At 36.3% G+C, this 22,067-nt stretch overlaps 1 protein-coding gene across 1 annotated transcript in view; it reads left to right on the top strand.

Annotated features, from left to right (window-relative positions):
* The window catches only part of LOC148955835 (phosphatidylserine synthase 2-like), a 63,084-nt gene that overhangs the window by 18,317 nt on the left and 22,700 nt on the right, over positions 1 to 22,067 (top strand). Inside the window, exons 2-3 of the mRNA XM_089104550.1 lie at positions 6,246 to 6,344; positions 20,782 to 20,932. Of these exons, the coding sequence (XP_088960676.1) occupies positions 6,246 to 6,344; positions 20,782 to 20,932 (250 nt within the window). The remainder of the gene's footprint in view (positions 1 to 6,245; positions 6,345 to 20,781; positions 20,933 to 22,067) is intronic.

Raw genomic sequence — 22,067 nt, 5'->3', positions numbered from 1 at the left:
TTTATGGTACTTTCAATTTTTTCAAATTGTCCTATTTTTACGCTCCAGACCTTTTTCAAAAAAGCTACAAAGTTTCACTTTAGATTTTTTTTTCTATTTCCTGGTAATTAAATCAGAAAAAACAAAACGGCCAAATTTTAGATCCTTTTTCAAAGATACCTTGTGGAAAAATTTGTTTTGCTGACATGCCGGGTCAGAGAGCTAGATCTCTTTTCATAGCATAGGAAAATTAACATTACAATGGATTTAGGGAGTTTAACCTTAAGTGCATTACTGAGACAAATTTCAGCCATGAGATAACAAGCTGTGAGATATCCATGCAGGGGTACATGCTCCTCAGACAATACTGAGTACACATTGACTGGGAAAAATTTGGAGGAGAAGGTGTTTCTGTTTATATGAAGAGTCATATACCATGTTTAAGTCTGAATCTCCCAAATTCTGCAGGCAAAGAAGTTCTGTGGGATAGGGTGACACTCCAAATAAGTCTGTGATCATTGAGACTATATATAACTCCTCTCCTCAACCTGCCAGACCAGTAGTTACCTTGATTACATTCAGGATAAATACTCCAAGTTGCCATCATCCTCCATAGAGATTTGAATGTCCACCAGAACATATGGCTCCATAGAAAAACACTGATAAGGAGAGGCCAGACTTGTATGATCTTTTTCTTTTGTATAGGCTTCAATAAGTGGTAGAATTCAATACCTTCCTTGTATGAAACAGATCATCTTATCTTGATCTATTTTATTATCTTATCTTGATCTATTTCTGAGAGATCATCCAGATTCCTTTAAGGTTGATGCTTGTGTGACCTTGTTGCACATGGAAATCTTTGTATTTCTCCCTCTATAAGGTGTGAGCAGAGATTTGACAGATTTGACATTGCTAAAGCTTTGGACAGGGTATGGCATTGCAACCAACTGAAGAAATTGTATGCTTATGGTGTCAGATAACGTCTGTTGCAGGTGATTGAAAGCTTTATTTCTGATTATTAACTGTGAGTTTTTCTTGACAGTTCTACCTCCTTCAAATATCCAATGAAGACAGGTGTACCCCAGGATAATATATTGGGACCTATGCTTTTTGTTCCTTACATAAATGACATGAGAGATGACATTGCAAGCCCTCTGCATCACTTTGCTGATGACACCACAACATATTTTGTCATCCCAAAACCTAACAACCCAATCAACGTCTCTCTGCCACTACAGATAGATCTTTGGGAATTGAAAAGTGGTCTGATGCCTGGATGGTCAGATTCAATGCATCAAAAACAAAAGAGCTTGTGATCTCCCAATCAAAAATACCAAGTATACAGACCAGCTTCATCTTCTTAAACAAAGCTATATAGAAAGTTGACATGCTTTGTCTCCCTGGAATCCACTTCTCTGCATATCTTTCTTGGAATGTCCACCTTTATTGGGCAAGAACATCCTGTGAAAGAAAGCTGGGGATAACCCATCACTGCAAAAACATTCTATTGCTTAGGTCAATCATACTATTTTACAAGTCTTGTATCCGGCCCATTACTGATTATGGATGCCTCCAGTATGTTGTAGATATGTCCAGTATCCAGTATGCTTCAAAACATTGCTGGCACCACTCCAAAAGATCCAAAATAGGGCTAATAGGGCAGGCTTGGTCATTCCCCATGACTTTCTCTAGTCAACTTTGTTACGGTAGGCACACAGCTTGGTCCAATAATATTGAGGCTGGCAAGCCAAGAACAGAGGACTTGAAGAACAGCTTCATCTGATGTTGCACTTTGATCTGGAATGATCTTCCTTAGGGAGTTATCCTCAAAAGTTTCACTGTTGACTCTTTCAGAAGAAGAGTTAGTAGTTATGTTAAAACTTCCTTAAAATATTAGCAGCAAATCAGATATTTAGTTGTACCTGGCACTGCAATTTAGGAAAAAAAAAACTAATGAAACAGTAGACTACTACAATGAAAATAATAATCACCATTCCTGAATCAGGTACAAATGTATTGTTTCTAACAAGACATTTTTTAAAACGTGTGCTTTTAAACTTTTGGTTACTTAGGGCTGTTTTGATCCCTTTTAGCCCCCTAAGGGCTCAAAATTGAATTTGCCCCAGAAGAAATTATTAAATTTGGAAAGAACCAAAAAAGCATCAAATGATGTATTCAACATCTTCCTAAATTATATGAATACATAGACATAGACTATATGTTAATCTCAATTGATGCCTTATTTTATGCTCTTTTCAAATTTGATCATCCTTCCTGGGGTAAAGAGGTAATAAGTTACCTTTTGGAGCCCCATTAAGGGCTGAAAATGGAATTTGCCCCAGAAGCAATTATTAACTTTGAAAAGAGCATAAAAAAGGCACCAAACCATGTATTCACATTCTTCCTAACTAAATTATTTGAATATGAGTTAATTTACTGGCTTGGTTATCTTATTCCTAAAGGTGCATTTTCTCATATGCCCCCCCCTTAGGGTTAAATAAAAGCTGCTTTATATATTCCAATTGCATTTGACAATGCAAATGTCAAACCAAATGCACTCATTTAGCAACAGAGAATTCTGATTGGGAATGCTGATCAATCAGTATTCCCTCCTGTTGTAATCAGTAAAAGAGTGGTGCTTTTGTAAAATGTAACAGGAATATATATCGAATGGGCTGTACATTTATCCATTAGGTTGAGAAGTAGAGAAAAATCAAGCATTGCACTTTTAGGGATGAGATAATAAATTAGAACTGTGTATGATTAGGTTTAAAAAAAAACAAGTTTTTTCAGCTAAAAGTAAGGAGTAACATTAAAACTTAAAATGAACAGAAACTATTATGTATGTGATGGAGGTTGCCTACTCCTCAACACCTCGCTCTTTACACTAAAGTTTTTAGAACTTTTAAAAAAGCTTCTCATTGTTCTAATTAAATAAGCCTTGTGTTTCAGGAGTCATTCTTATAGAATTGGGACAAAATTAAAACTTTAGAATAAGAGCAAGGTGTTAAGGAGGACCAAACCCCCCTTGTATATGTAATAACTTTTGTTTATTTTAAGTTTTAATATTGTTCCTTACTTTCAGTAGAAAGCACTTTTTTTATTTAATAGCATACAAAATTCCAATTTCATTTTGAAAATGATGAGTCATTTGCATGAATTAGAAATAACAGTGATTTATCATTGATCCCCATGGTGCACATAAGTTGCACAGTACTATGGTGCACATGGTGCTGTGTCATTCAATGGATCTTCTCCTATGAACATGCTCTGGTTACTAACGTAGAACTAGAACCCTTCCTGTGCCTCTCCTCTAACTCTAATATGTTGTAATTTACCTATTAGGATTTCATGGTCTATAAATACTTTTTAATACCAAGCAAAATAGCAGCTGGCAAAAGTCCAAGGTCAAGTGCTTTGTTGACAAATAAACCCAATGATCTTAGTGTACCTTCACTTGAATTTTTGGTCTGAAACCAAATTGTCATTGTTTGGGGAATCTCTTTGCTTCAAAAAAAAAAAAGAAAAGTAAAATTGATTTTTCATAGGCTTTTCAAAGACTTGATTTGATTTTTTTGATGATTTTTTAAGCAGATAGAAGAATACTTTACAACCTTTGTTCACACCTTTTATTTTTCGGAGGACACTATCCCATATCATTTTCTGCTACTTTTGATGTCATGAAAACTGAATAGGGGAAAATGATCTGACACATCACTGATGATGATGGCAGCTCAGAATGGAGACGAATTCTAGAAAATATTGTGTATTAAAGATTGAGTATTTTCTGTTAATCTTGTTGGTATTGTGGTTGACAGAATTAGGGTGGATCTAGATATGAAAATAAAGAGATCTTTGGGGCTATTTGCAGGGGGAGGGACTAAGTTCACACTGAAATTGTCCCTAATAACCACATCATGATTCTGTTTCTGCAGCAACATTGCATTTTCTGACAATATATTTGTCAAAGAAAAAAACAGAAACTGATGAGGGTTGGTAAATTCTCCAAAGATTACCTTTCTTTGTAAATTAAAAAAAAATTTCAGGGAAAATGTATAAACAACATTTTCAATGCTCCAAGTCAGTTGGCTATTTACATAAACTCTGTATTCCCTCATTGTGTAGATTGCCAAACCTCCTCATCTTGCATTTTTTTTTCCTGTGCATGAAATTTAGTGAGTTCCCAGGGATATCCAGTATTATTCTGCCTTGTTAGGAATGGTTTGAATAGCCTAAAAGTATCAGACTTTTAGGCTAAAGTCATCTTGCATGCTCAGTTTGTGGTTACTAATAAGTTTCCTCAGTAAGGGTGACATATAATATATATATGTGTGTATATATGTGTGTATATATATATATGTGTGTGTGTGTGTGTGTGTGTGTGTATATATATATATATATATATATATACATATATATATATATATATATATATATATATATATATATATATATATATATATATATATATGTATGTATATATATATATATATATATATATGTATATATATGTATGTATATATATATATATATATATATATATATATATATATATATATATATATATATATATATATATATATATTATTATTATTATTTATATAGAGGTGCTATTCTATTAAATTATATAGAGGTGCTAATCTATTCTCAGCCATGTGTTATAGTAATGCTCATGTTTTACTGCAAATAGTCATTGTTTTTTAATTTTAGGTACTTTAAGTTATGTAAAATTAACTGGATTATTTTCTACCAGTGTAATTTATTCACTTGTATGAGCAACAGCTGCTTAATAAAGCCAACATTGTTTTTTGTAACATCATGTTTATAGGGCACTTACAGCTACAAATGATACAGCCTCTTCTTTTATAATTCTTATTTTTACTAAATAAGTTGGTTATTTACTAAATGTAGATTATTGCCTACTTTAAACAAAGGGATTATAATTGACATCTAACAGTTAATTGATTGACTTGTGAATGATTATTCATTCTGATTTTTCTTTTGTGCTATCGTTTTGGCATTCTTTGCCAGTTTTTGTGTTTTTGTTTTATGATATTTTTTACTCCAAATTTGGCTCTTTGGGGCTTGTGATAGTGATTTTCTGAAATAAATATTTTATCTCTTATCATGCTACTTTAAACATTTCTTATTAATTTCTATGCCATTTTGAAATCTGTAGGTAGGTCATAGCTGAGTCATAGTTTGATTGTTTATTTTTGTTTTTTTGTGAATTTGTTGAAATCCTTTTTGATTGTAAGGATAAGTAACTACCATCTGTCGTGAAATTTGATAGATATCTGGAGCCTCCTATGTTGCCTTGATCTGTTTTATAAACTGCCTATTAAAAGAAACAATCCTACACTACTAGATAGTAGAAGTATTTTATAAGATTGAAAATGCCTGTTGAAATAGAGAAATCTGTAAAAGTGTATCCTGGCTGAGTCACCATTTCATTCTCATTAGGTTATCAGCACTTTATTTTGGAAAAAGTTTGAATGCTCGGTGGTATAAGGATTTCAAGAGTAGATATATAAAATGAACAGAAGAAGAAGTCTTTTCTAAGCTTGAAACTTTTGTTGGAATAGAGAAATCCATAAAATTTGATTCTGGTCAGTTCACTATTTCATCTTCATTAACTTTTCAGGACTTGATTTTAGAGAATTAATTTTGAATATTTGATGTTTAAGGAATTTCAAGAGTAAAAAGTTTCCAAGGTTTCAAGGCTCTAATCTAAGTTAATGCAGGACCTTTCTAAAAAGGGAAAAGACCCTCAAAGTAAGTAGAGGGGCTCAATGAGAGTGTAAATTCAGGTTCCCTTAAATGTTTCCATTGACATGTTGATAAAATGGACTCTTTCTAAAATGACCCAAAATTTTAGTAATCTGGAGATATCAAATATCATAAAAGGTTTTCATCCCACCCAGGTTTAATTGCATGTTGGATTGTAAATGGTTTTATTGGCTAGTCATTTGGGAGTTTCATTTAAGGTATAAATAATATGCTTGTAGAATTGAAAGTAAAATTAGCCATTTTCGACTACAATTTAATGAAACAACTCCTGCCCCTAGGCATAAGAAATACATAGAATGAACCCTTTTCTGCCCTTGACCATCCCCCCACCTCCTTACATTGAAAATATTTTGATTCCTCCCCCCCCTGTATGCACTTGTCCTTTGAAAAAGCTAGTATTCTATATAGTCTTGTATCTCCCAGTTTTTCTCACACAGTCCTATTACCCTCAAGGTATGACAGGCTCTATATTTCAGGAGAGCTCACACCCTCACAGCCCTCTTTGTACTAGTCATTGTTCTAGTCTATGTAGCTTTTGAACCTATCACCGACGACACTGACTACAATATTAAGAGGTATGTTCCTGGCTTGTTTTTATTTTTATTTTTAACATATAATTATTTACAGGTGCATTATCCATCTTGATATTTCCAAGTAAAAAAAAACTCAATGTTGACCATCTATCATACAGAAATTCACCAGCTATAAAAATACAAGTAAAATAGGACTTCTTGGACTCCCAGCACCTATCGTTGCTAGCATCTTTGGAATTCTGTATAATATATCTATTTATTTTGATTTCTTAAATTAACAAAGTTAGTACATTTTGCTTAAATGAGTTGTAAGTGGGTACTTCTAATCATTTCTAGCAAAAATATATGTCAACATAAAATCAATAATTGCTCAAGAGAAATTCTCCATTGAGCATTTCTTGAATGCAAAAACACAAGGCGACTTGCATAACAACAAAAGGTATCTTTGAAAGGAGAAATGGTTTGTTTTTCTGTTGGAAGACCAGTTTTTCTAATACAGCTTATTTTGTACTGTGTTTTATCTGTTGTTAATTAATTTGAGTACTTTTGAGACAAGTTATATTTCTCTTGTCCTAAATTAATACAAGCTTAAGAAATGGATGTGTAGCTCAAGGTAGGATCTGGGTAGCTATTTTTTTTTCTACCTCCATCTCTTTCATTCCAGAACAGTGGGTTATTATAAGCTTTGAAAATTGTCATGTTTTGTTGTTATAACTTTCAGGAATGAATCACCGTCCCAGGATTGTTTCGAGTTTCAACTTTCAATACTTCCCTTACTATTTCTTCACATGCTTCAAAGTTTGAAATACTCCTTGAAGAAAGATTTATAATTACTTGTATTTAAAAAAAACTAGTTTCAAGTTTTTCTTTGAATCTTGAACCTTGGGACTGTTTAGCTATGATTACATATGTTTGAGAATATTTGACATAAGTTTCATTGAACATTTATTGATTATCTATAGGAAAACATAGTAGCATAATGTTTAGAGGTAGTCATTCGACTAACTGGTGAGGACTGGATAAGTTTCAAATATCAGCCTTCATATTTTGTTGGATTTTTGAATCTACATCAAGCTGCTTTTGTGGGTTGATTCCAAGTGAAATTTTTAGAATTTACATTTTTGTAGTAAAAAGAAATTACATATAATTATTCTACCTTTAGTAATGTGCACTAGGGTGGTCCTTATGTATATATAAAAAAAATATTTTTTGTTTTTCCTGCCTCCCACCATCCTAAACTATTCTTCTATGATAGAAATACAAAGTGTCATTTATTTTTAGGATAACTTCATGTTTTTGGCATGCTCAAGGCACCTGAATTTTGATTATACTTGATTGTTATATAAATCGGGTATATATAAAGAAAATCATTGGTTCAGGGCATATATTTATTAGTTAATTGTGTATTTATTCTGAATTCTAACACAAAACAGGTGTTATGTATTATATAAAGAGATAACTGAAGGGATTCAGGGTAATATATTAATAATCAATTAGGTGTCTGTGCATTTTCTTGCAAATCTAGCAGATATATTCGTGTAAAACTACAGAAGTTTATGTCACTATTTAAAATTAACTTCAACATTTACTTACTGAATCAATCAAAGATTTATTATTACATTTGATTAAATATTCCTGCAGCAGACATCTTTAGTATTGTTTAGTTTTTATTTTCTCAGATAAAGATTGATTATAAATACATAGGATACCAAGCTGATAAGACAATATCAGGTGAATAACTGAATATATCAATTTACATTTAATGTTTGTTGTTATAGCTGAAATTTTGTCATTTGTCAGATATAATAAATTCATATTTGAAATTGACTTGTTATTAATTTGCTATTAGAACAATACTATTTTTGATTCAATGTTGTCTGCTATGTAATTTTCTGACAGATTGGACAATTGTTAAAGTACACATAAAATGTTTTGTTTTACAGTCGGTCATGGCGATTTCCACATCCACACGCAGTAAACAGGAAGTGTACCTGCTTGGTTCAGCTTTGGAAGATCTATATGGTTCAACATTGCCATCGATTGGTGATGTTCTCAGGCTCTATGCCACAAAGCTGAAAGTAGCCAAGACTAAACATGAGGCAGCAGTATCAGTAATTAAGGACGTTCAAATGTTCTGGGAGAAAGCCAGAATACCCATGTGCTAGAGTCATCATGCAGTTGCCCAACTTGAAGTTTTAGTGCAGAGATGGGAAGGGTTGAAGAAAAACAAAGCAAGAAGGACAGCAACTCAGATAGCCAATGAGGAAGAATTCAAGGAAGGTTTCAATGATCTCTTTGACGTAGCCCACCAGGAAGCGTTACAGCTCATCAAAATTGAGGAAGACAAGCAATTCTTGTTGGCCCAGCGGGAAAAAGGAAGGCGAAGGGTTATGGCAGGAGTTGACATGTCACTTACAAAAAAGGAAACCGTACAGGAAAATAAACAAAAAATCCAGTTTCACTTGAAGACAAAACAACAACTTGACATAGCAAATCTGAATTGAACTGTGTTGTGGGAGTCTTCTGATTCGTCTTCTAGTAATGATAATGCAGACAAGGAAGTATTATAAAGAATCGGCAGTGAAGCCACCGAACAACCATGTACACCAAAACGAAACCGTGGAAGAACTAACATTTTAACTCCTGCACTCCTGTCATCCCTACACTACAAGAAGACACGTTAATGGAACGCTTTTCTTATATTTCCCCAAATATTTCACGCAACAGATCAAAACATTCCGGATTTTAATATAAACAGATCATCTACAAGACGTTACTATCAAAAGCATCATATCATACTTTCATCTCAGTTGAAGTCTGATTTCAATCCCCAGAAGCCAATGGTTCTTCACTGGGATGGAAAGCTTATGAAAGACCTCACTGGATATGAAAAAGTTAACCAACTGCCGATAATCGTTTCTGCATCTGGAACAGAACAACTGCTTTGTATCTCAAAGCTGGCTTTAGGTACTGGTAAAGCCATGGCAGATGCAATGATGGACACAGTGTCTGACTGGGGCATTGTAGACAGCATCAAGGCTCTCACCTTTGATATAACATCAAGCAACACCGGCCAAATGAACGATGCCTGTACTCTGTTTGAACAGCATCTTGGTAGAAGTGTTCTGCATCTTGCATGCAGACACCACATCCATGAATTAATGCTGGAAGAGGCATTCAGCATCACAATGGGACCTTCAAGTAGCCCAGACATGCATATGTTCAAACGGTTCAAAGCCTTTTGGCCAAACATTGTGTACGGTAATTACAAGCCTGGTATTGAGGTTCTGTTCACTGCTGCAGCTCTGGTTGATGCCTTCGATGATATGAAGACCTATCTGACTGATCAGCTGGGTATTTGTCATCAACGTGAAGACTACCATGAGCTCCTCAAGCTTTCCCTGCTGTTCATTGGTGGCCTTCTGGCTCGTGGTGTGATGTTCAGGAAACCAGAAGCCCTTCATCGTGCTCGTTTCATGGCATGACTGATTTATGCATTGAAAATATACATGCTCAGAGATTCTGGCTTCAAGCTGACTGATCGTGAAATCACTGGTCTGGGCAACTTCTGTGCTTTTGGTGTAGGAAGTTATGTTAAATCGTGGTTCCTTTCTCCTTTGCTAACAGCAGCACCAGCCAATGATTTAATGCTTCTGAAGAGTCTCCTCACGTGTGGATCGCCAGCAGCAACTGGTGCACTGAAGAAACTGTGTGGGCAGCTGTGGTATCTTAGCGAAGAACTGATAGGATTGGCATTTTTTGACAGGGGTGTTGATGCAACTGAAAAAAGAGCAATGGTCGAAGCACTCTGCCATGAAGGAACAGAGGGCCCACCGAAGCGCATCACTGTGGACAAAACTACAGTCACCAACAAGAATCTACAGGACTTTGTTACACACAATACAAGGAGCTTCTTCAATATCCTTTCGATTCCAGATAGTTTCTTGTCTACATATCCTGAGACCTGGGTGGATAATGAATCCTATGTGAAGGCTGAAGCAATCGTCAGAGAACTACGAGTAGTGAATGACACAGCCGAACATGGAGTTGTCCTTATGCAGGACAACAATTTGTGGCTAACAAAAAATGAAGACCAGATGCAATTTGCTCTGCAAGTAGTTAAAGAGCATCGCAAACGTTTTCCTGATTCTAACAAGTCAACAATCCTTCAAGGGCTAGCCACAACCTCTGACAGCCCAGGCCCAGCATGACTTTGTAGTGTGTATTTTTTTATCAATTACTAAAAGATACGTTTGATGTTTGCTATGCCAGTGACATATTTTAACCAGTCATTATGATTGTTTTAACAAACTAATGATTGGATGAGTTTAGTATTGATTATATCTAAGATGTCCTCATTAAATTTTGTTTTCTGAATGAATTTCCTAAGTGCATCTGAAATTACGTTAAACATTGTCCAAGCAGAAGTATAGCGATCGTATGCTAAACTTCACTTGAATTGAGCATACCCTAAATATTGACCAATTTGGAAATATTTTTGCCCATGTTGTTAACTTTTGATGCAGACAAAAATGGCAGGGTGGGAGGTTTATAATTCTGAAGTGAAAAAATAAGGACCACCCTAATGTGCACATATGCTTTTTGGGGAGCAGCGAGATAACCTAGTAGATACAAATTAGACTATGTGTAAATCTACTTATTTATTTGGTATCTGCACAGAAAAGCAAGTTAGTTTTGCTTTGTTTAATTTTTTAAATGGAAGTAAAAAGTGGCATTACAAGTCGAAATGATTAGAAACTATCCTATATATAAAGGGGCTACCTGCATCTCTAAGCTCCTTTTAATAGTTAAATTTAACCAACTCAATGCTTATAAAAAAAAGTTACAGTGTTTATCATATATTGGAATTTTAGCATAAAATTGGGGAACTAATGCCTCACCCCACTAGTGTTTTGGCCAAAAAAAGGGTCTGTGAAGTAGTGCAGTTGCCATTTGCCACATTCTACCATTGTTGTATCAAAATCTCAATAGAAATGTTTTCTTATTTATTAGTCCAGTTTAGATTATTCTATAAGGAAAAGTCTCAATAATACGAAAAATCTGGTTAGTTGAATGGGCAGATATGAAACTTAAGAATCAAATGGTATGAGAAACGTTTTTTTTTGGGATACAAGTTACAGTTATGTTTGTTGAAACAGATATGTTTCATATGGGACATAAACCTTAAATGCTACTAAGTAAGGCACAGTTTAAAGCATAGCTATTAAACATTTGTCAAACATTGTGGGATTTGGTCAAACAACAAACAAAACAAGAAAACAATGCTTACAGAACACTGGTGTACAACATAATTTACCAATATTACCAAATTGCTATTCTTACCATTCACAATAATTCACCAATATATAGAGGCAAAACAAGTTTTTTCATAAGAAAGTTAAGGGTGATATCACATCTTAAAGCAAACAGAGATTATCCTGTACGAGGGTTTACTGAATAGTCCCATGCCTAACAAAGAGAATAACAATTTTTGTCGACTACTTTGTCTATTTCTCAACATTGTTGCCACCTAGTGAAGTTCATTGTTCCGAATTGTTCAGGAATGTAGTAACAGAATCAAGTCTCATTTACTGTGATAAATCATTCAAATTTTTATAGGGAACACTATTGGTCTGGTTTTAGCAAGAGTGGCACCTTTCTAAAGCCCAAGGATGTTGATCTTGCTAAAAAGATCTTGCTAAAGCACAAAATATTATTTCAAGTATTACACTGAAGCCAGTTTAATATATGATCTGTATCTGCTATGTGAAACAACTTTAGTCCATGCTTTTCCATCATAATTTGATTCAAGTCAATGAAATCATTTTGTTCTAAACAACCACATTCATGGCCATTGCCAAAATATGGTTTCTGTTGTAAAAATGTATCATCAGCCAATATGACTATAGATCAAAAGTAAGAGCAACAATAAATACACAATTTATTAATGATTAACATTGTACCCGGGCACGAAACCTGGGGCAAACGTTCTTCTATTTCGTACATGTTTCACGTTTATCTGTTGTCTGTTTTCTCCTTAGTTTTATTTGGCATAAAAACCTATAAATTGATGTTTGATGGCAGCTTGTTTTTCCAAATCTTCCATCTTCATGAAACTCTAAAATTGTCTTGATCAAACTGTTCTCAATTGAACACTCATCAAGCTACATACCCTGAAGTTCAATTATAACCTAGTTATGGATAGATGATGCTAACGTAAAATTATCCAAGTTGTGCTATCCCAGCGTCATTTTTCCTCTTGAAGGATGGTAATAAAACATTTATTATTGTAATCAAATAATTATAAAAAAGAATTATTGTTTTATAAATTAAAAAAAAGTTATAAACTAATTATAAAATTAAACAGTATTGACACTCCTATTCAAGGTGATAACCAGAATTATTGTTCTGGGTGGGGGGGGGACAAAAAAACTGAAAAACGCATAAAAAATTTGTTTATATGTAATTTGTTGCGTTTTTACAAGTCAGACGAAATTTTGGGGGAGGGGTAAAACCCCGTACCCCCATGTTCTACCAGTTGACTCCTGTTTTTCGACCAATAAATGGGAGCGAAATCATACTTAGTGACACAGAAGGGCTAAAGAGAAAGCAGAACATTTTGTGACTGAGCTAAACCGTGATAAAGTTACAGAAAATATATAAGAAAGGTTCTGAAGCATGGGCGCTCTGAAAAACAGATGAAGATTTGCTAGCTGTTTTCCAGAGAAATTGCCTACGGATTGTTTTTGTTGCTCGACTGACTGACCGTACTTCTAACATTAGGCTCCACAAAAAGTGGGGTTCGATCCCGCTTTCTAAGGCTACAATGACAGAAAGGTTGATATGGCTAGGGCACGTTCTGTGGATGAATTGTGATAGATTGCCAAAGATTCTCCTTTTCGAACAACCCTCTAGGGCTTAACGGAAAGCAGGTCGTCTGTGCTTGGGCTGGGAGGATGTAAAGAAAAAATCAAGGAAAATGGGAACTTCCTAGAAGGATGTGGAGAGGGAAGCTTTGAATAGATTGGGATTGAGGAGGAGCGTGTGTAGCTGGGTTGGCTAAGGCGGCATATATATATATATATATATATATATATATATATATATATATATATATATATATATATATATATATATATATATATATATATATATATATATACCATAAGATAATTTCTTAAACCACATTGGCCTGACATAACAAGAAAGAAACACGAGCAAAAATGGGGTTTTAAAGGTCAAATGAGAATGCTGACAAAACACACCAAAGCGAATATTTCGAGGGGACAAGCGCCTTTCTTCTTCAGCGCGAAACGAAAAAATATATTTAATGAGAGTGCCGAAGAAAAAAACCAACAAAATAAAACGCAGAAAGTCAATGTGAATGTGAAAAGTCATTATATATGAGTCTGAAAATTAGAGTCATTAGCTTGGTTTCTGTAGGAAGCAAATTACTTGGTATGATTATAATCTTTAGAATTAGAGATCCTGTAAATAAAGTTTTAAGTGTGGCTTAGGAACGGGGTAGGATGTGTCAGCTAAATTTCCACTTTTAGATTAATAATTGAGAAGTGCACGAGTCATCAGACCGCTTTAGTCTTAGATCTTATAGATTTTGAGTAAGCGTTTGATTCAGCCAATAGAACAGCTTTAGCAAAGGCCCTACCCTTGTATGGTATACCAGATAAATAGATTAACGTGATTAGTGCTATGTACGAGAATAGCATTGCTGCGATTAAGGTAGGAAATGAGGCTACTAGCTGGCTTTTATTGGGTCAGGCTGACGTAACCTGCATAAAGAGTGTTGAACTCGAAATATATACCTGGATTATTCCTTTCCCTGGAATCCAAAGAGCTACTGAAAGACTTATAATTAGCAACTACCTTTAATAGCCAAGCTCACCAGACCCGGACAAAGAATACTGGACTCAAAATATACAATAGGATTGTCCAGCTCCTGAAATCCAAAGAGCCACTTCGAGACAGATGACTTGTAGCTACCTGAGTTTAGCACACCTTATATAAAGGGACGAAAGGAAGAGGGCTAATAAGCCTTGACTGAAAAGCTCATATTTCGCCTCAATGAAGAAAGAAGAGAATCAGAAGGTAAGTAGGATTGCATTCTATCGGAATTTATATGGACCATTTTGATGGACTTTGTCCTAAGGAACACAGCAAAGGCTATGGGAGAGCATGATTTGAGTGCCCTAGATTAAACTTTTAGCAAAATGAATGATTATTTGGAGGTTTTGAGAGCTCAGGACGCAAGAACAAACTCTAGAATCAATTTTACGAGGACCAATTTGCTTAGACTGGGAATAAGTAAAGGTGAAGATGTGATGCTGGGTAACGAGAAGATCGATTAAATGGACAGCTTTGCTTATCTAGGTAGCATTATTAGTAAAGATGGTGGATGCAGCGAAGATGTTAAAAGTAGGATAGCCAATACACATGGTGTTCTTTCACAGTACAAAAAAGTTTGGAAGAATAAGAAGATAAGGGTGCAAAGGAAGATTAGAATATTGGAAGCTACAGTGACGACAGTGGTCAGGTATTGTTCCGAAACGTGGGCGCTCAGAAAAACGGAAGAAGTGTTGTTTGATGTTTTCCAGAGGAATTGTATGTTTCGGGTACCTGCTTGATTCACCCTATTTAAAACAGTAAGATGTACGAAAATTGTGGTTCTATCCTGCTTTCTTAGGCTATAGTGAAAGGAAGGTTTAGGTGGCTAGGACACGTTCTGAACATGAAGTATGACAGATTGCCAAATATTTGCTTTTTGGTTAACAATCTAAAGGCAAATGAAAAGCAGTTCATCCCCGAATTGGGTAAAAGGAGGTTGTAAGGAAGGATTTAAGGAAATTGGTGTTTCTTGGGATGGTGTAAAGAGGGACCTTAAATAGATTGGGATGGAGGAGGGTGTGTAGCTGTGTTAGACTCAGGTGACTTTGTGCTCCAGTGAGCTGTTAGTAATAGTAATTAAGATGCATGTTGTATTTGCACAATTGTATTAAAAAATTGGGCTCAAATTTAACTATTGGGAAATCTGAAATGTTGTTCAATTTGAAGGAGTTACTGTCACCCACCTAAATATCTCCTCGAAATTTTTCAGAAAGTGTTGCAAAACTTATAATTTATCTTGAGTTCTCAATTGGTGTCCCTCCTCAAAGTGGACATGCCAGTTGCTAGTAGAGAATTTCCAATGCTTCTGATCTGCTGCATTTGTTGAAGCCAAGATTTGTTCCAATAGATTTATGCTGCACATTACTCTGTACAACTCAGTTGCCCCCCCCTTGTTCTACACTATTCACCTTTATGTAAATTTTCAGTTAAAAACAAAATTTGATCCTCATTTTTTGGTTTACCAAATTCTTTGGTTTGCCAAATTATTCTTTGGTTTCTAGTGGAGGAAAGATACGGAAAAAAATGGTCAAACCTCGGGGAAATTGCAACAGAATTTTTTTTACACCAAAATGTTCAAAAAAATCAGCGTAATCACACAAAAAAAGTCCCCTCGAATCCCCCTGCACAAGTATCCCAAATTTGCCTTGGAAGGGGGAAAATGAGGGGAGAAATCGATGTTCGGGGTTCTAAATATTTTGGAGTTTGAATAGTTGTTTCCTATCAAATCAAGCATGCTGAATCCAAATATGAATTCAGATTTTAGTTTTTCAGTACCCTAATGCCCATTTCTACCCATAAAGGGTGGAGGGTGGCGGGGTAAAACTTGAAATTATGAGGCTGCTGGATTATTTGGTTGTTTCCTATGAAATCAATGGCGGCGAATTCCAAAATGAAGTTAAAAACTTGATGTTACTTGGTCAAGTACCTCATCTTACATAAAACGGCTGTGAAAGTTGACCAACATGAACTAGTTATTTTAATCACTTATCAGTTGATTCACCATTTCCAATCAAACTAGGAATGGCACCTTAGAATAAGAGTCTCGAACAGTTTAATTTCAAACCAGTATTCCAGAATCCCTTCCACTCCCCCTCAGTTTGCGGTTTCCATTCCTTAGTGTCTTTCTTTATAGTCAGTGGAGACATCTACCATAGTACTTGATAGAAGACTGGCGTGTTTGAGGCTATATACAATGTTTGTGCCGTTTTTTTTTTTTTTTTACTTCCCCAAAAAAAAAGACAAAAGAATAAACTGGGATATGCATTTTTTAATTTACAAACAGCAAAAACTTGGCATCTGCTCTTCGTACTCAGAGGTAAAAAGATTTGAGAGATGTGGAGCAGTATATCAAACGTCGTTGGAAGAGTCCAAAGAGAAAGCACATTTTTTTCAGTATGTAGGAGATACCGTCAATTATGATATTGCTACTATCGACGGCTTGAATACTTTTCATGGAATGGGTCTTATTGAAGTGTCTACACCTGAGTTCCCGGTAACGGAACTTCAGTGCCAAGAAAGGAAGTAAGTGGAGATGGGATGAAGTCAGTCGGCACAATGCCATTCTACACTTACCAAAAGCCTACCAAGTCGCAACCAAAGACATTAGTTTGCTTGACAAAAAATGGTGACATTTATGACAATGAATGGAGGTTGAAACGCTCTGGCGCATCTTTGGCTTTTTCAAAAGCTCATACATGAGCTGGTCGGCCTTTATATGGTCAATACACCAAAAGCAACCTCATCCGGGAAAACCGAATATTCGTTTTTCGCCAAGGATTAACCACAACCCAAGCAATATCTCCTGTGTTTATTCTACACTTATGCATGCTAACGAGTGCGCTAATCGAGCTGGAAAAAACTCTAGTCATTATCTTTGGCCAACCTCTTTACTGGAAGGCGAAGTGTATTGTCGATGCAGAGCCTGCCACAAGTTCTTTAAGAAGTGCTATTGTTGTCCTGGGTGGATTTCACACACGCATGAGTTTCCTAGGAGCCATTGGCTTCCCTATGGCTGACTCGGGACTTTTGGAAATCCTAAGTCAAGTATATGCGCCTAACACTGGGCGTAGTATGTTACAAGGCAAAGCTGACTCTCATGCAGTGAGAGGCCATGGTCTGTTGGAGGTAGCCCTTTATGCGAAGCTTTTATCATCAGAACTGGGTAACAGAGTGTTTGACGGCAATGACATGCTACCAGAGCAAAACGGCGTAAGAGTCTCTCCTTGAAGGAGATGACATCGACAACTTGCAGGTGTCGGAAGCAGCAGAGCTTATCTATGAAATAGTTCAAAGTGCAAAAGAACGATTATCCGAGTCCAGAACTGCCCGTCTTTGGTTTCAGTATATGGACCTACTTGGAATCCTGAGAAAGAACCTGCGAGGTGAACGAAGTGGCAACCTTGAGCTTTATCTACAGTCGTGGTTGGAATTGATTCCTTACATTGCTGCTTACGGCCACAAACTTTACAAGAAGTCTACTTTGCAGTCGATGTTTCAGTTGAGGAAAGACAATCCAGGGCAGTACAGAACGTTCAGGAATACCTGTTCATCCGAAGAACTGACAACTACTGGGCAGCACTTTCTCCTGATTTGGTGATCGAACAGACGTTAACGAGAAGTATGAAAACGAGTGGAGTCAATGTTTCAGTTGAGGAAAGACAATCCAGGGCAGTACAGAACGTTCAGGAATACCTGTTCATCCGAAGAACTGACAACTACTGGGCAGCACTTTCTCCTGATTTGGTGATCGAACAGACGTTAATGAGAAGTATGAACACGAGTGGAGGTCTGACGAGAGATAGAGGCATGACTGAATTACAGCAGACAATTTGGACATCTGCTATGCCTACTTTGGTTCTAGTTAATGAACGCATGCAGAAACTGACTGGCCTCGCGGAGTTAACTATTGAAAATCAAGCAGAAGGGATATCTTCGTGGAGAGCTAGAGACATGGCGGACATCGAACAGATAGTTCGACACATTGAGCCCCTAGAACCCACCAGGCAGGAATCACAGAACGTGGTTACTGGTGTCCGCGCTTCATCATCTGTAAACGCAGACGATGCCAAATCTGGGAGAAACGATTCTGAAGGATTTGGAAGCAAAAGACATTGACAAATATGTTTTCAGGAAAAAGGAGACAGCTGTAAATATGGCTGAGAAGTCATCTGTGATGATAAATAGCGAGAGGGTAATGGTCGACCCTGCTCTAATCTTTCAACGCCTAGCTGCAGTGGCTAGTAACAGTGGTTCTGACTTGAATGAGGTTCTGTCGTTCGAGCTCTGTACTTTTCCACCATCGCTCTTTAGTTCGTTCGAGGTGATGAGGACAGCCGACAAAGCCTCTCTAACAAATGCACTGATGAAAACTGAGGGAATTAAGGGTCGAATGACATTGACAATTCTCCCAGAGAGTTTTGGACAGTGGCTGGCTAGTCCATAAAATCCCGTGGACTGCCGTATCCACATATTCTGAGGTGGCAGGATCTTACGCTGATTATGTCACAAGACATCTCGGCTAGGCAGCGGTAGTTTTATATTCTTACACTGATACATCGACAACGAAAAATTGCACGCAACTGAAGAGAACTATAGTTTTGTCGTGTGCAACTCTTGAATTCTTTCCTAACATGAAGATCTTCAAAATTAAGGAGGGATTTTTGAGAAATCCTAAAAATAAAAAATGCATTCATCGACCTATTTACTGAAAGGCTGGAAAAATCAGGATGCAAAGTTCTACATACTCAAGATGATGCCGATATCTTAGTTGTACAAACTTCAGGCAGTTGCGCTGAAACTTCTTCGACCACTTTGATTGCAAATGATACCAACCTGTTAGTCCTTTTTCTGTACCACACCAAGCATGATGCATGTGATATCTTTATGCAGACAGAAATTCATGGAAATAGTGGATGAGTGTACGACATAAAAAGAATCAAGAACAAACTAGGAACCGAAGCAGCAGAAAATCTACTCGTTTGCCAAGCAATGTCTGGCTGCGATTCAACATTTAGACTTCACAGCGTAGGAAAACCAGCAGAGGTTTCCTTGTCACTTAAAGATGGGATTTTTAAGGATGCTTGCAAGATCTTCATGACACCAGGATCCAACCACCAGAAGATTGTCGAAGCTGGAGAGAAAGCTTTGCTCCGCATATGCAAAGGGAAAAGCAATGAAAAGACCCTGAAGGACGTCCGGGTGCGAGCATTCACAATGTGAGTTGCAAGTGCAAATGCTGTTGTTCAGGTAGAGCGGCTTCAACCAACTTTGGCTGTCGCAAAGTATCCCTTTTTCAGGTGCTATTTTCAAATAATGAAGTGGCAAGATGCGTCAAACTCGCTAAAGCCCGAATAGTGGGGTTGGCGCCTCTCTTCGTCACGGAATATGTATCTTCCCATTATGACAGATGCTTCACCAGCACCGGAGAGCCTACTGAAGATGGTGTGGTGCCAGTGCACCAGCGGGTGCGAGTCGCTCAGATGCAGCTGCCGTCGGAACGGTTTGCCCTGCAGCTTTGCCTGAGGGGAATGTAAAGGGGTGTTATGCACTAACGCTACAGCAAGACAGGATGAGGACGATAACGAAGACGAGCAGGAAGAAGAATTAGCTTTAGGTTGTGCTTTAAAATCAAAATGCTCTTGTGATTAATTTACCTGAGTTCTAAACGTTTTCTTTTATAACTGATTGATGTGAAGTTTTTATATCGATTAAAGAAGTGTTTTTTCAAGATATTATACTCAGCAACCCCTCATATTACAGGCCCCTTAATGGTGGAAATGAGGTAAATAGTAAAAAAAAAAACTACTTTTTGACCTCATTTTTGGCAATACGGTACTTTATTTGATATAAAATGATCCTTTAGCTGCAGGAATCCGGCACATAATGATCCGCGTACTTTACCCCCCCTCCCCCTCCGTTTCGTGAAGGTGAAAATTGATACTGGGGTACGAAAAGCGTGATTTCTGACGTCGGATTCGGATTCTTCGTGCTTGATTTGATAGAAAACGACCACTTAAACCCAAAAATACGTCCAAATAGAAATTCTTATTTCCCCCCTTATTTTCCCCCTTCAAGGGGGATTTCGGGTAATTGTACAAGGGGGATTCGGGTGTTTTTTTTTGGTGTGAATAAGCTGATTTTTCTGAGCATTTTGGTGTAAAAAAAAATTCTGTTGCAATTTCCCCGAGGTCAAACCGTATTTTTCCTCCACTATTCTCCCACTCGTGGCATGAATACAAAGCTTATAAGAAAAGACAATGTAACTTATTCATGAGTATTGATTAATGATAAAATAAAAGAATATAAACAAAAAATCTCTTTCATTACTGGCACGTTTTACTTGTACAAGTTTGACTGTATACAGGTTTGATAGTACTTGTTATTTTTTTCATTTTTCTCGAGAGTTGGCTCTGTGTTATCTGTATTTGTTGTGAAGTGCATTTTCTTTTTTTGATATTAAATTTTGTTTTCTTGAGAACTGTTTGCCTAATATTGGTGTATTTGTTACACACTCATACCCTGCAACAAGAATTTCAATATTACTCCAGTGTCTGACTAGAATTTGCTTTTGTTTTAGAGGAATCATTGCTGCTCTTGGAACCTTTATTGTATTAGGTGTAGCCATAATGCCAGATGGCCCATTCAAGAGACCCCATCCAGCCCTGTGGAGACTGCTTTTCTGCTTAAGTATACTGTATGAGCTGTTTCTCATATTTGCTCTTTTTCAAGTAAGTCAAGTCTCTCTTCTCAAAAATGAAAGATCAAAACAGAAGAGATTTAAAATGACTTAACGTTATCCTTTTTTGTGAAAAAAGACAAACAATTTGGAACAATATATATTAGCCTAAACTTATATCTGTGCTTAGGGTGTGGGGATCCCTAGATGGTATCACTGACGATATCCTGATGCCACTCCCTAGCCTATTCTAGCTGCGTCTAGATATCAACTCGTTTTCTTGGTGGAATATATTAGATCAAGTATTAATGTTCACAACAATGCAAAACAGGTTCGAAACAAAGCACCGACTGTAGTGCTATCCTTGTTCAACTCCTTGTGCTGTTAAATAAAATTTGTGCGAAAGCGCACTCCATTAATTTCTGAGTACTAACTCCTTTGGTATGATACCGAGGACTTTTTCTGGAAAGAGAAGAAAAAAATTCTGTTACAAGTCAAGACATTTTGGTACTATAACATTTTTTGTAATTAAAGATGTCATAAATTTGTAGGAATACTAAAAAAGGAATATTATTTCGTTATGGTTCTTGTAGTGTTTCAATATGAATGCAACTCAAACTTTAGGAATATGAGTGATCTCTATAATCAGATAGACTTGAGATGCTACAAAAAAGAGCTTTAAAAATTATACGTGGACACAACTACTCAACTTATGATGATGCACTGAAACAGCTCAACTTGAATTCACTTGATAGTCGTTGAAATGAGTTGACATATCGATTGGGACTAAATTGTTTGAATTCCCCAACTCATCGTGGTCTACTACCCAACCTTGAGAGCCCCCATACTGAAAAACCAGTCACTAGACTCCAACAAATAAAAAGAATTGTCCACAGTTAATGACTTGCCCAGCCTCTAGTGCCGAGAGATATTGCAAATAATTTGTCCCTTATTTTACTCGGTATTTTAAAAATATTGTCTCGACAAATATTTAATGTTTGACGCAGTTTATTTCAGCTTTTGAATGCACCAACCATTTATATTTTTAATATTATGATAAATTCTGTATAAGCGGTTGTTATTTTAGCCGTGAAATACTCTTGAAATACATCAATTTTATATTAATTTTATTTATGACTCATATTGATTTATTGGCCTTGAAGCAGCATATGCTGCTTTCATATTTT

The sequence above is a fragment of the Artemia sp. Qi Xiang Cuo genome, chromosome 2 (genome assembly GCF_049724085.1).
Source record: "Artemia sp. Qi Xiang Cuo chromosome 2, ASM4972408v1, whole genome shotgun sequence".
Classification (NCBI taxonomy): domain Eukaryota; kingdom Metazoa; phylum Arthropoda; class Branchiopoda; order Anostraca; family Artemiidae; genus Artemia; species Artemia sp. Qi Xiang Cuo.
This window is presented reverse-complemented; position numbering and strand designations above follow the sequence as displayed.